Genomic DNA, 15,010 nt, shown 5'->3' with positions numbered 1-15,010 from the left:
GAGGACAGCTACGCGTTCTTTCCATACGTTCAACATCTGTAGTAACTACGACAACCACAGACGCATTGGGCTGAAAGTCTGCTCTTCTTCTTCTGCTCTTTAATTGTGGCTGCTACTTAGGAGCTCACTACCGCCACCTATTTCTCCGGAGAGAAGCCATTGTGATTGTATTATTATTTTTTACTAATACTCACTATTCAATCTACGAACAGCTAGTATTGTTGTAGAACATTCTATTTTAAATTTTTAACTTTAATTTCCAACACGATGAATATAAATATAATTCAATCCAGTTGTTTATTGTGCTTCGTATAATTTAATTATTATTCAACTAGCTAACTAATGTATGCTTCAGTTATGTTATTGTGCTATATCAATAATATCACAAGTAATATTATTTGTGGAAGTATTGTTGTTAATAATACAATAATATAAATAATAATAATAACTAAAATAACAATACTACTACTACTATTAATAGCTACACTGGAATTGTGTAGAAGTATATAAATAGACTTTTCTTCTTCTTTGTTCTGGTGTTTTTTTAAAAGTCATATAGAAAAACCTGTTTTGACTGAAGGAGACGAGGGTGTGTCACAGACGATGCGAAGTCACACAGTAATGGAATGTTTCAATAAGCCCACAGGTGTAAGTAGTCTCTCTTTTCCCACCTGTGTATGGATGAATACAAATAAAGAGGATTAAACGGATTTAGACAAGTCGCTGAACCTGCTGATCGAAACTATGTATGTGTTGTGAGTAAAAACTGGAGCATCAGTGTAAATGTGCTTCTTTTTGTATTATTGCTGATCATTATGTATCACAATAAGTACATGTGTCACATCTCGAAATGCGTCACAACACTGAGTTTGACAGCTGGAACTTTTCCGCAGTACCGGACTGACAGCTCCTCCTTGAAGCTGTCAAGAGCAGGCTGACGTTTTCTTCAGCTTAATCCTCGAGCTTCTTGAGTTCAGCTTGTCTATTCATCAGTAACATTTCACCCAAATGCACAACAACAAACACACACACGCACACACACACAAACAAAGGTATACCTAACCTGTGCTCCCACCCATTGCTGAGAGAACCAAGCCTATAAATAAAGTATGCAGGCTGAACTTATATACGGTGCCACTAACAGAGGCAATGAGTGAGAGGGAAATTAAACTGAAGATGATCGAAAGTCAAATATTAATTTTAAGACATGGACACAAAGAGCCCTGACCTACCGCAGATCAGGGCTCTTTGTGTCTGACCCGTGGTGTTTACACAGTATGCATGTCCTACTTCCAGCTGTTTATTCTGTATATCAGAATCAGCTTTATTGGCCATGTATGCGTACGTCTACATGGAATCTGACTCCGGTGTACACATTGCTCTCAACTTACATACATGGAATATACAACAAACAAGAAAAATACAAAAAAAACAAAGTAGAACAGAGAAACTAAACATGTGACATTTAGCTCTGCACCATATCAATATAGATATACATCGAAGAATGTATATGAACATAAAGAACAACAACAATGACAATGGATTTGGGAAATGAGTGCAAATGGTGGTAATAGTGCGAGTGGAGGTGCGGTATGTCTGATTAATTGTTCCCGTCTGGTGGTTCTGGCGTACAGAGCTCTGTAGCGCCCCCCAGAGGGGAGGAGAGGGAACAGCGTGTGTCCAGGGTGTGATGGGTCTGCAGTGATCTTTATATATTATCTCACTATATTTCCATTGTTGTACTTATACCTGCACTATATATTTTGTCATTTACTGCATACATCTTGTCCCCCTTACTGCTTACACATTACTCTTCATTCTGTGTATTTCTTTGCACTTCGCTGCATGGTTAGATGCCAAACTGTTGAATTAAATCTAATGAGGATCTAAAATATGCATTGTCAGCTGTAGTTAACACGTCTATTTGTTCCTTTAATACGGATACACGGTGTGAGGGAGAGCGGCAGATGAATAACAATAATGTGGAAGAGACCAGAGAAGAGATGAAGTCGTCCATCAGGTTAAACCGGTGCTCCTATTGTCTCTCATCTCTCTCTCTCTCTCCCTCTCTCTCTCTCTCTCTCTCTCTCTCTCTCTCTCTCTCTCTCTTTCCCTCTCCCTCTCAATCATCTCTCTCTCTCTCTGTTTCGTTCTGTCTCTCTCTCTCTCTCTGTCTCTCTCTCTCTCTCTCTCTCTTGCTCTCCCTCTCTCTCTCATCTCTCTCTCTCTCTGTTTCTGTCTGTCTCTCTCGCTCTCTCTCTGTCTCTCTCGCTCATCTCTCTCATCTCTCTGCATCTTTATCTCTCTGTTAACTGACTCAAATCTCTGCGTGCTGATTCAGTTTGAGGCTTTCTCTCTCTCTCTCTCTCTCTCTCTTACAGATCTTTCTGAGCAAATAAAACACATCAATAACCTGTTTTAAACACAAGAAAAGGCGGTTAAAGACGATGAAATAACAGTTAGGTAATGGGTTGTCAAAGAAAAGAGGAGGCAGGAAGGAGGAGGGTAGCTCATCTGCCCAAACTACTCCGACAGCCCTGGCGGCATACCGTTCATCCAGTCACCGTGCACCACTCCTTCACGACTGCTCCGTTCAACTAGAGGAGTTAACCGCTGACAAATGCTGCTGCATAGGTTTTGGTTTTCTAAGTGTGTCTATTTTAGATGCTGGATCTTGTTTTGTCCGCACATACAAATGGGAAAACCTTTGCAGGTGATGGCACACGGGAACTCCTTGAACGACTTTGAATAATAAACAAAGAGACAAATTTAAATCTGCAAAACCAACAATCTCTGCTCAGGTTAGAGGGCCCGTTCCAACTGCCGGAAAAAAAACAGGTCTGCTGGAGTTACAGGCCCTCGGAAAATGTTGGAGAAGGCAAAAGCAACCAGTGTTGCAAACACAACATGCTGTATATATACAACAGAATGGCAGAAAGAAATGTTTCGACAGTATGCTAGGTATAAAGATAAGATTAGAGAGAAGTCCTAAAAAAGAAGGATAGGTAAGAAATAAAGATAAATACAATTTTAGTATTTATTTTTCCGTATCTTCTTTTTGGGGTCTTTAAGGGCTAAAAAAAACAAATTTTATGAGAAACACTGCATGGTTTTTGAATGTATGCATGTTTTAGAACTCAATTCACACTTAACATACTGTTCTTTTTCTGTGAGTGGCTCTTTGGCACATAGAATGACTCGTTTGGTTCATGCATCACCCGTTCTTCTTCTCATTCCTCTGGCTGTTCCCGTTAGAGGTCACATCATTTACTACCATCACGCTGTGTTGAAGAAGACTTGAAACTAGAGATTAAGACCATAAACTTATGTTTACAATGTTTACTGAGGTAATAAATCAAGAGAGAAGTAGAGTCATTTTCTCATAGACTTCTATACAACCAGAGGAGTCGCCCCCTGGTGGACATTAGAGAGAATGCAGCTTTAAGGCTCTTCAGCATTAGCTTCATTTTTCTGAAACAAAGGTTGTCGCCTGTTTTCTACATTTGTAATAATGTCAGAAAATAGGTAATACAGTCAATATTTGAAGGAAAAATATTTGGTTAAAGTAATAAATAGTTATATTGCACCTGATATGATTACTCTCCGTGTTAACAGAGAGTACTGGGCTACAGTACATGTGTACTTCTGTCTCCTCCTGTGTGTTATCATTTTAAGGTTTCAGGTGTTTCCAGAGGCCAGTTAGGGGATCTGCATGTGTGTGTGCGTGTGCGTGTGCGTGTGTGTGTGTTGGGTTGATTACAAAGACAAGAGAACAGTGGAGGAGCAGGAGGGGGTTGTAAACACACACAGCAGGGAGGCAAACACTGATCTCTAAATGAGTCATTTACATACTTACAGGCCTTTATGTGTCTTTTTATTTGTAAATACTAAACAAAGTACTATGATACTGCTTATCAACGACAGCATGGCTGAAACACAGTATTCATACACTGTGGAAATAATATCAGTAATCAGATAACACAAGCTGTAGTTTACATAAGGAAGGAAGTAAACCGTTGATGTATACATTAGAGCTGCAACTAACAATTATATTCATCATTGATTTATGTCATGTCACATTCATTTATTAGGATAAAACCCCTTGAGATGTACCATCCCAAAATACATCATGTGACAGAATAAATAAAAACATATAAATAAACAAAAAAACAGAAAAGAGACAAACAACATTAATGAAAACATTGAAAAACATTACAACACACAAGTTGGCCGAGAAACAGTAGAGAGGATCACCAAATACAATCAGGTGTAAATAGAAGGTAACGCCAAAAGTTTTTAAGCCCTACAGTATTATGAAGATATGTATAGACGTAAATGTGAAAATAAATGATGTGGTTGACCCGTGCAGACCTCCCCAGAAACCCTTTTATAATACTACATTTACATCTCTAACATGCAGCTCACACAGTATCCACCGTGCAGGTTTCAGTGCAAAAGCTAAGGAATTTAACATTAAAAAAAAATTACAATAACCACGAGTAAATGGTAAAGAAAGATACTGATACATGTAAAACTACATTCCCATGAGCCATTTGTGATAATTTACTGTACAACAAAACCCCCACATCAGCACAAAAAAAACCTCTAATTACATGTATAAGCCCTTGCGATGGAGCGTCCTCTCTGTCTGCGCAAACTTGCAATTAAGTTGTATTTGAATCATTCAAATGTTCATTTGTATAATGCATTAACCCCCAGAGAGGCCTCGTCGACACTGTCACTTGTGTTTACGCCGAGTTAAAGAATGCATTTCATTTCATCCGAGTGATTCATAATTGGTCGCATGAAAACAAAAACAAAAGCCAAGTTGGTGAACTTCCGCTACCTGTTACCTGTGTCTAAAAACAACACGTCTATTTATATTCTAATCCGGAGGCTTTTATTTACTGGATGAGGTTAAAAAAACATAACGTAACTTTTTTTTACCGCTGTGCTGATGCACCAGGGGGAAAGTGTGTGCAGTTCCACGATGTCTTCTTGTTGTACAGGAGCTCGTCACCCCCCCCCCCCCCCCCAAACTATCTTTCTCCCTCCATAATTTGCACCGTTCTCCACACCTTGGAGCGGAATGGAGAAGAGGTGGGGAAAGAGAGGGGAAAGGCTGAGAGACAGAGCGAGAGAGAGTACGAAGGGAGGGGTAAACCGGTTCAGCAGGTATACAGAGAGGCCTGACCCAGTCTCTCCCCGGCCCTGTTGTCACCGTTATTTCTCACGCGCATGCGCGCTGGCGCCTGTTTCCTGCTTTTTAAAGAGTACCTGTGCTGCGTTTTTTTTGGACCCACCTCTGACTGACTGTGTGTGTGTGTGTGTGATCAGGATATAATCTTCCGTTTTTTTTCCTCTCCCCTCAACCCGCTCTCTCACCCACTCCCGTTATTTCAGAGCGCTGTAGGTGAAATCCGTCTTTACCTGTCCGAGGCAGCACACCTGAGCGGACTCACCTGTCCACCGAAACACGACTCTTTCCTTTTTTTATTGAGTGCTATAAAGAGAATCGGGTAAAGAAAAAGGTGTGTACGGACACAAAGTAGGAGATTAAAGCGGGACCAAGCTCGCGAAACGAGAAGAAAGGTGTAAGGAGGAAGGAGAAGAAGGGACCGACACCTTCCATTTTTTTTCTCCTTCCAACTTTGGAGTTTCCTGCTTTTTTTTATAACTTTTAGCTGACTTCACCTCGCGACAAGCGACTTCACTACCAAACTCTAAATAAAAGGACCGAGTATTGATTAAGCATGCCGAGGACCTTTCTGGTGAAAAAGTCGAATATTTCGCCGGGGAAGCGGAACTGGAGCGAACTCCCCGATCATGAGCGAGGCGACGTCTACGTCCCAGGTGAGTCCACGCCGATGCAATGAGCCATATTTGTTTTGTTTTTTATAAAATACCAAACCACCAAAGCGCAGGCGGGTAGCGGGGTCCTGACGTGTCTTTGGGTGCTTTTACGCACGGATTTGTGGATTTCATGTGGTTTTGGATCCACCAGGAATGTCAGTGTGGCGGGTGGGGAGGGGGGTCGGGTTGTGATTGTAACGGGTCGGCTGCAGTCCGGGGCCACCGAATAACGGGAAACACAGCGGGCCGGGAAGAGAGTGTAGTTCCCGTAAGAAGGGGGATGTTTTTCTTTAGGCTTATTCAAACTTCATTTTAACGTTTCGTTTTTGCGTTTAAACTTAGAAATCCGACTTAATTGAAAAAATATAAATAAAGTTTTTTCAAACTTCACACAAAACACATTATGTCAGAGCAAAAGCTGGTATGTTTGCTCTTCTATTTTTCATATCTGCCGTTGTGTTGCGGCCTAACAAGCTATCACAAGGGCCCGTTGCTTTTCACATATCGACCTTCAACCCCTGATTACAGCGTTCTTCCTTATGCGTAGCACTTCATTGACTAACGTAGCCCAAATAAAGGCCTATTATGTATGACGTTCAATTATGTATTCTTCTTTTTTTTATTTAGTTAAAATTGTTTGAGGCCTAGTGGGTTGTGATTTTGGTTGTTACATTTATACCCAAGTTATCCTCACATCCTTAAGAAAGAACTCTTCTTCAGACTTGTTGGACCAGTGGCCCACTCATATGATGACATTTCACTGCGGGCTGTCCCACAGGAAATACCGTTTTCTGAATTGGGTGCCCCAACTGAAAAAAACGAACAAGATCCGACATGTTGTTAACTGTCAAATGTGAGCTTCATGCTGTGTTTGGCCCCAACTTTGCATTTAAATGATACGCAAAGGGAGTCCACCCCTTCCCCAACAACTCCTCTTGAGAACAGTCTCCATTGTTGCCGTCGGCGGAGTTTTTATTGTAAGACCACGTCGGTATCAGATAACAAGTAACGGACTACACCCTAAACCTCTTTCTCGCGCTCTCGCCCCCTCCCCCTCTCCCTGTCTCATTTTCGCCACATCTCATCACCGTTAACTTTTAATCATTGACTTTTACATCCTCTCTGGTGTTTGAAACCGGAACATTTGGACGAACTGAACTGCAGGTCGTTTTCAGGTGGTTTTAAGCAACTAACAATTCTGTCAAACAACAGTCAATAATCTTAGTGGGAGCATGCAGGTGATTCTGGAATCATCAACTTTAATACGCTTTTGGAATCTAACTTTACGCGTACAAAATAGACAATTACCGATTTCATAGAGCCATATTTCCTTGTTTATCTCTGTTAACTCTGACCTTTAACCACTGTTGATCTATCCAAAATGAGAATCAGTCATATAAAACTTGATTTTATTAATCAAATTATCCAAATTGCCATGAGAATGTATCCGTAAGATAAAACAAAAACTGAGCGTCATGTGCGTAATTACGCGTAGTTAATACTCCTCACCAAACGCAGCAACTGTCTCAGCTCAGGTTTTTGGTATGTGCCGTTACTTGACGTACCTGCCTGACGTGTGCTTTTATGTGCGGTGAACAGAAGGAGTCACACAAACAAACATACACACGCACACACGCACACACACACAGGTATGATAATTGCAGTCAGAAACAGACTTGTTGAATACCTTTTGAGGTGCCAGTTGCCATCTGATTGGATAGTTTTGTGCATGTGGGTGTGCAGTTGGTGTAGGAGTTTATTTGCATCCCTTTATCCACAAACATGTGCCAGGGCCTGTTTCTGATGGATCATCAGTTCCTACTCATCCTCTGACACACATAACAAGTGTATTTTAACCAGTATCACTCCCACCGGCTGCGTTATCTGAGATCAGGCATTCCTCATAAATAGAATAAGAGTTTAATATATAATAAAAAAGAGAAACTAGAACAGGCGTAAAAAGGTCTCTGCTATTAGAAGAACCCAATTAAAAATAATGTTAAATCGTGATACAAACTGAAACTGAATCTCTGTTGTTGAATACAAAATGTCTGTAGGCGTTGTGGTGCGAGCCGGATGAGATGTGACATTTTAACTCTTAATACAGGTTTTTAAAGATAATATTAAAAATGTGATCTGCATGGGACAACCGAGGGGGTTCCAGTTTAAACTTAGAATAATTATAAGAACATGATTCAAATTAGAAACAGAAATTTGCTTTTGTAATCTTAGATTTTCACTTAACAAAAGGTTTTAGGTATTAATAATGATGATGATGACGATAATAATGATATGATTAATTTACAAGTTAAACAAAACTTTAGTACAACTCTAGGATCCAAGGGAAAGACAATGTGATCATTTTATATACTAATATATTCATATTATTTCACAGCTTGACCAATACAACAATTTCATTTTAATTTATAAATACATAACATTTCAGTATTGATGCCTTAAACGTGGTTATTAAATGACATTTTGGGGTTTATTATCTTCTGTTGCCGAGAGTCAGATGAGAAGATCGATACCGCTCACGCAAACCAGAGTGGTATCGGTCTCCTCCTTTAACTTTTTGGCAACTACTCCGAGATGTTTGCCAATAATATCAGCCAATCAGTTCATCAGTCGGGCTCTAATTATGTTTTGTGAGTTCATCGTATCACACCGATGGTCTATCCTGAGGCTGCTGCAAGGTTAATGTTTATTGGATAGGAGGAAATGTAACGGACCCTAAAGACAGCCTACTGCGGCAGACAGTACGCCTTCAGCAAACACACACACACACACACACACACACACACACACACACACACTGACAGACTCACACCTTGTGTTTGTCAAAGTTACCTACCGATTGTTGACTCTTTGTCTTTCTCCCAACTGAGGGACGCTAAATGGATATAGAAATAAATGAAAGAAGTGCGTTTGGAACACAACTCGTTCTCTCTCGACGTGAAAACTCACCCTTCCTCCCAAACGCACACACACACACACTCCATTCATTTCATTGGCGAGGGGGAAGGAGTGAACAAACAATACAAGACGAGATTAAATGTCCGGCCAGCAGCAGTCACCAAAGAAACTATCAACACAGGAATAAATTAGAAAGACCTGAAAGCCTGGGCCGCCGTTATGTGAGCTGAAGTCACTGAAACAGTTTGTACATTAAATGGTTAATCACTTTATAGCTTCATCTTGGGAAACAGCAACTGCTATTTTACACCATTTTATATGCTAAACAACTTGACTAATCAAGCGAATAATCAACAGATGAATCGAGGCTGATAACAACCGTTGGCTGCCGCCCTACATCCCTTCTTCGTTATTGATGGCCATCCAGAAGGCTCTGCTTGTGTGTCGAATAGAAACACATGAAAATATGTTGTTTTCCAGAGGACGCTTGCGTCACCAGCACGGGGGAAGATTAAAACAGCGCTGAAATACTTGAAGTAGTGGCAGCTTTAGCAGCAGTGTCCGTCTTTTATGTAGGAACATTATTATAGGAATGATAGGCAAAATGTTGGCATTACCTTGTTTATGCTTTGGTCAGATTCATTTTAATTTTGACTATATGTTGAGCTGTATTTTATTCAAACAATAGCCAGCCCGAGTCGCTGTAAAGTAAAGTTACTGTGGATACCCGTAGAGGCTGTGCGAGTGATATCTCTTTACCAAACATGACAGGAGCCCCAGCTTTCGCTGCGTCACAGCGCACCGTTACACCTCTGTTGCTTTGCAGGTCGGTTGTTGTGCCTTTTCATCTTTTGCAGCTCGCTGTGGCGCTTCATTTGCATTCTGCATTTGAGTTTTATCTGATTGAGGCCCTGCAGAAGTCAACTGATTCGTTGTCTTTGCTGAGCTGAACCACACCTGCCTCCGGGCTAACCGAACACATCGCACAAAGACACGCACACACACCTGTCTGTTGCACTCTCAAAGGTTTCTATAACCCTACCTACAGCTCTCTCCATCTCCCTCTTTGAGCTGTGTTTTGTTAGATTGTACACACACACACACACACACACACACACACATAGACACACATAGACACACATAGACAGGCATCCACCCCTGCGGAGGTGGATTGTTTGAGGAAGGCACAGAGCCGGTGCTGCAAGACAGTCTGGTCGGACAAGTCTAACTGTAATGGTAATGTGGTGAATGTGTGCGTGTGTGAGGGGGCATGTGAGGACTTGTGTTATAAGTAGCACAAAACAAAAGGCCAAACATGTGCACACCCACACCCACACACACACACAAATACATGTTTAACTCTGCATGTTTGCTAATTGAGAGATTGTGCAAATATAGAAGCCGATGCGCGCTGGCTGCACATTGTGAAATTCAGTAGTGCAAGAAGAAATGTTCTCCCTCGGTTTGCTTCTTTCTCTCCCCGTCCCTCGTTCTCTTCCACTCTCTGCGCTGAAAGAGTGTTACATTTAGAGCAATGCTTTATTTGCATGATATGTCCGTGTGTGGGATGTGATGTGTTTCCACAGGAGCTCCTTTTTTACAACGATCAAATGACCAAAACAGTCTGTTTTTATAGGAGCAGTCGGGCAGTTTAGTGTTCCATAAAGCTGGTTGACTGGTTGGAAAATGGTAAACATGTACTTTACTTTCAGTCCCTAGCAATCAGTCAATCTACAGAAACACTGGATCCTACATTTTCCCATAATGCAACTCAATAATCACTTAGTTATGCTGAGTTTCCAGTCGTAAGTTTCAACTGGAACACCGCCTAAAGTTGGATTTCCGACTTAGAAAGTCGGAGGAACCTCCAAATCCTAAATGGCTGCTCAACAGTGAATAAGCTGTAGTAATATGCTGTTTGTTAGCGCTTCTAGCATATGTGTGTCTCATTAAATCAGTCATACATACAGTACTGTCCCACTTCTATCTGTGGGCATGTTGCTAGGATGTTTGTATGCACAAAATACCGACGTAATGCGTTGTTGTCAACCGGTATTGCTAACAATGGATACCGAAGGCTTGCCTGGAGCAAAGCCCATTAAGTTTTCCGACTTGTATACTGGAACGCAGTCAACTCGGGTGTGACTTCTGATGTCTGAGGTTAATTTCTTTCTTTAACTCCACACCCTGTTATGTTTCTCTGAAATCACAAAACTTCTCTAACATGACGTAGTAAACCTTCAACATTTTTTCGAATCCTTATTTCTCCAATGATCAAGATCGTACTCGCAGTCGTGACAACAAACGTTATTCTAATAATCTCCATTAGTAGCAGTTTTGAAGTTTAACGGTGTAAAATCTGGAAAAACAAATGAATCAAGTCAAATCAGGACGTTCTGCTTTTGTTTGTTTTTTTACAATCTTTAAAGGCAATTATCAATATTACAAGTTACAATGTAGGAAATGACAATGTGAAAGGGTTCACACTCATTATTTAAACAGATAAAATACCAAATGTTTCCCTCAGGAGATGGTAGAGACGAAAAACAGAGCGAACAGAGAGTGAATATTTGTTTACATCCACCATGTGTCCAAAAACATGACTCCACACGTGTTTCTGCTGCTCCCAAGTGGCTTAAAAAACCCAAAGTGTTGCAGGTTGAAGAAGAGACTTGAAAGGTGACACTGACTACTCTTCCCCCCTCTCTCCTTCCAGTCTCCATCTACCCTTCGCCCATCCTGATGATGGAAGCCGAAGCCAGCCCCGCCGAGATGACTCCGCTCTGCCTCACCAAACAGTCTCTCTCCGACACGCAAACACACGCCGAGCTGCCGTCCAGCACGATGCTGGGCCAGCCGCAGAGCCTGCTGCCGTCATCGGAGGGGAGGTCAGATCTCAGGAGGAGGGCGCAGGGCGGCTCTACGTACGTCCGGTCCAAAATGAAGGTGAGGAAACGAGACTTTTTAGGACCTTTATCACTTGATATTTTGACACATTTATGTTGGTTTCTCCTTTCCCAAAATGAACATTAATAGATATTAATATAATATTTACTTTCAAGGTGTCAACCACAGAAATAGAATTGGAATACGACGGACATTCACATTCAAATCAATGTGTGCCGTCACCTTAACTAACAACTCGCCATTTTCTTTTGTACTCTTTGAAAAAAGTTCAATGTCCGCTGTTCTGTTTCTATGGTGTGAGCTGAAATGCTAATGTTTGATTTGCTGCACGTTTGCAATAAGACGGGAGGGTGTGGGGGAAACACAACATATGTTGCTCACAATTTCATGACTACTCCCCTGAAACTGGTGTTTTTTTCTTTCTTATTAAATGGCTTAATTTGCATAATTTCAAATGCGATGTTTTCCAATTCTGATTTCATATTTAAATGAAATTAGTTGTGTTATACTGCAGCTCAGTGTGTCACTTAAAGTGGTGTATATTAGGTCAAACAAAGGCTTTATAATTGTAATGTAACATAAAGATCAATATTTGTTCTCCACCACAGACGACCACGGGCCATTTACGCCCCTCTCCCTCCCCCGTTCCCCTCTCCCTCCCCCCCATTCCCACCCTGACGGCCCTAACGCCAAGCGCCACTGAGATGCCCGTTGCCTCGACGACGACAACCCCCGAACCCATGGAAGAGGTCTCCATGGTGACCAGATCGACGGGTCAAAGTCAGAGTTTGTTGACGGGGCCGACGGGGCCGACGGGGCCGTACGTGTGCCAGGTACGTTTTGTTCTCTTTTTTTAATTTAGAAAAAAAACGTTTTTTAAAAATCGGAAATCAATGTGACGGAATATTGGCGACATTTACCGTGAAACATTTCCAATGAAATAGTTCTGTGTGGTATACATATGGTGATGCCTGCACACTTACTCCAGGCAACGCAATATCATGATCGTGATCCAAACCTTTCACCTTCATGATTTGCAATAAATAACGCCCCTTCATGTGTAAACACGTGTGCAACAAGTACGGACTAAAAAGAGATTTTTCTTGAAAGCAAAAATAAATCCACTTCTTGCTTCTTGTTTGTAGGCTTCAAGGATACACACAATGCCTTTTGGTGGGGAACACTGAACGTGAACTTTGTTTGTATCGTTGTTACAGGTTTGCCAGAAGACCTTCTCGTACCAGCGAATGTTGAACAGACATCTCAAGTGTCACAATGACACCAAGAGACACCTGTGCAGCTTCTGCGGCAAGGGCTTCAACGACACCTTTGACCTGAAGAGACACGTACGCACGCACACAGGTAGCTTGCACGCTCTCTCTTTTTTCGCACGAGCATAAACACAAACGTAATGGATGCAAGATTATGACATTTTCCCGCGTTTTTCAAAACAGGCGTCCGTCCCTACAAGTGCACGCTCTGCGACAAGGCCTTCACCCAGCGCTGCTCCCTGGAGTCCCACATGAAGAAGATCCACAGCGTCACCCAGAAGTACGCCTACAAGGAGCGACGCAACAAGCTGTACGTCTGCGAGGAGTGCGGCCTCACGGCGGGGACTCAGGATGAGCTGCTGATCCACCTCCACTCGCTTCACCCCGACAGCGCCCTGTTGAAGGGGAAGGCTGCAAGGAGAGCTGGAGGAGGAAGAGAGGATGAAGGATCATCGCCAGGCTCTCCTCAAGGAGCTGATAGTGATGATACCACTGGATCAGCAGGGCAGTAGAGGGGAGGGGAGCCTCAGGACATAAGGACTTATAAGTGAAGGCATACAAGATACAACTCAGACTACAAAGCAGTGGGGAAATGTGTATATATGTATGAATGTACGTGTGTATGAATTTGGGATTCTTTATATATCACAGCTTTAAATTAAATGCACCAAAAAAGGCCAAGTCTGACTTTGACTAGCATAGGCCACGTTTTTTTTACATGGGATTGTAATGTGAGCTCATTAACGTGTCCGACAATATCAACATTGTTTTCTTTTATCTGTATTGAATGTAAATATTTCCTGTGGGCGTCTTTGTACAGCTAAAAAATAGAGAAAAGATTTTCTATGAAAAAAAGTACTTTGTCATTAAAGGGAGTAATATATTACAAGATAATATATTTTCTTATCTTTTTTTTTTTTTAAAGTTGTGCTTTTAATGTAAACTACAATACAGATGCATTCTGGTTCAACAGCATTGGAAGTGAGCTGTGTGACCTGTAACTGGTTGCTTCGTGTTGTGGTTAGAAAGAAAATCGAAACAATGTTGCTGGATAATGAGGCCCGTAGAAATAGGAAGAGTAGAATAGGTTTCCCAATCAACTCAACGTAGCAGGATGGTCAGAGTGGCGGCCATTTTTCTGTGTACCGTTACCATTTTACCTGTTGTAGCGAGTTCACTTTTCTGACTTTCTGCAATTTGCGGACTCTCCTCTTATTTAGAGCCCGTGTCTGCTCGGGTGGACATTTTTCCTCTCCAGCACAATTCTCAAGTCTGTACAGTGAACATACAGCCACAACTTAGTCATTGGTTACCTTAGCTTAGCTTAGCACAAAGACTGGAAACAATGAAACGGCTAGCCTGGTCCTGTTCAAAGGTAGCAAAATACACCTACCAGCACCTGTAAGGCTCACTAATTAACACTTTTTTTTAATCTTGTTTGTTAAATACGCACAAGAGCCAGTAGAGAGTCCAGGAAGAGTCTGCACCCAGCCAAGGAATAGTCCTGCAGTATTCCTCTAAATATCCTGGGGCCAACCAATTAACCAATCTGTTGCTTTAAACTGCACCTTTAAGAAGCAATTATTTCCCAACCGTGCATTGCAGTTGCATGTCCTTACAATAACAGGTGCATGCAACAGCACATTGATATTCACACGTGCACGTGCGTTGTCAAGAATGGACTTGATATATTAACGTGCATTGTGCTATAACAGTGGCAGTGTTAGATCAACTGACGAGCACTCGGTTAAACTTCCAAATTTCTCAAATGAGTGGGCGGTGGAAAGGTAATAAAGAACGTAAGCATCACAAGCACAGCATCCGAGTGATGACTGAAAAGGTTGTTTCAGGCACAAAAGGAATTCTTGGTATGACTGTTGATGTGTCTTTAGCTGTAAATCATGTGGTCACATGGGGAAATATGTTCAGTAATGAAAAATCAGAGGCATGTCATTCCATCCTCGGAACAAATCAGCCTAGTTTTTCAACACTAATGTCTTTACAGCCTCAGCAAGCAGCCATCTTTCATTTGAATACAAACGTGTGAATTACTCGCGCTTTAC

General features: G+C 41.6%; 1 protein-coding gene across 1 annotated transcript; it reads left to right on the top strand.

Annotated features, from left to right (window-relative positions):
- Positions 1-5,319: 5,319 nt before the first annotated feature.
- On the top strand, positions 5,320-13,839 carry ovol1a (ovo-like zinc finger 1a). Its single transcript, XM_079184392.1, has 5 exons — positions 5,320-5,853; positions 11,486-11,715; positions 12,285-12,509; positions 12,894-13,038; positions 13,131-13,839. The coding sequence occupies exons 1-5, from the start codon at positions 5,754-5,756 to the stop codon at positions 13,457-13,459; spliced, it is 1,029 nt and encodes a 342-aa protein (XP_079040518.1). The 5' UTR covers positions 5,320-5,753; the 3' UTR covers positions 13,460-13,839.
- The last annotated feature ends 1,171 nt before the right edge of the window (positions 13,840-15,010 follow it).

Source organism: Pholis gunnellus (genome assembly GCF_910591455.1).
Source record: "Pholis gunnellus genome assembly, chromosome: 23".
NCBI classification, from domain to species: domain Eukaryota; kingdom Metazoa; phylum Chordata; class Actinopteri; order Perciformes; family Pholidae; genus Pholis; species Pholis gunnellus.
This window is presented reverse-complemented; position numbering and strand designations above follow the sequence as displayed.

What these genes read in the sequence shown, in the direction of transcription:
- ovol1a (XM_079184392.1), top strand. Translation starts at nt 5,754, where the DNA reads ATGCCGAGGACCTTTCTGGTGAAAAAGTCGAATATTTCGCCGGGGAAG. An exon ending in ACGTCCGGTCCAAAATGAAG is followed by an intron (nt 11,716 to 12,284) that starts GTGAGGAAACGA and finishes TCTCCACCACAG; the next exon opens with ACGACCACGGGCCATTTACG. An exon ending in ACACGTACGCACGCACACAG is followed by an intron (nt 13,039 to 13,130) that starts GTAGCTTGCACG and finishes TTTTCAAAACAG; the next exon opens with GCGTCCGTCCCTACAAGTGC.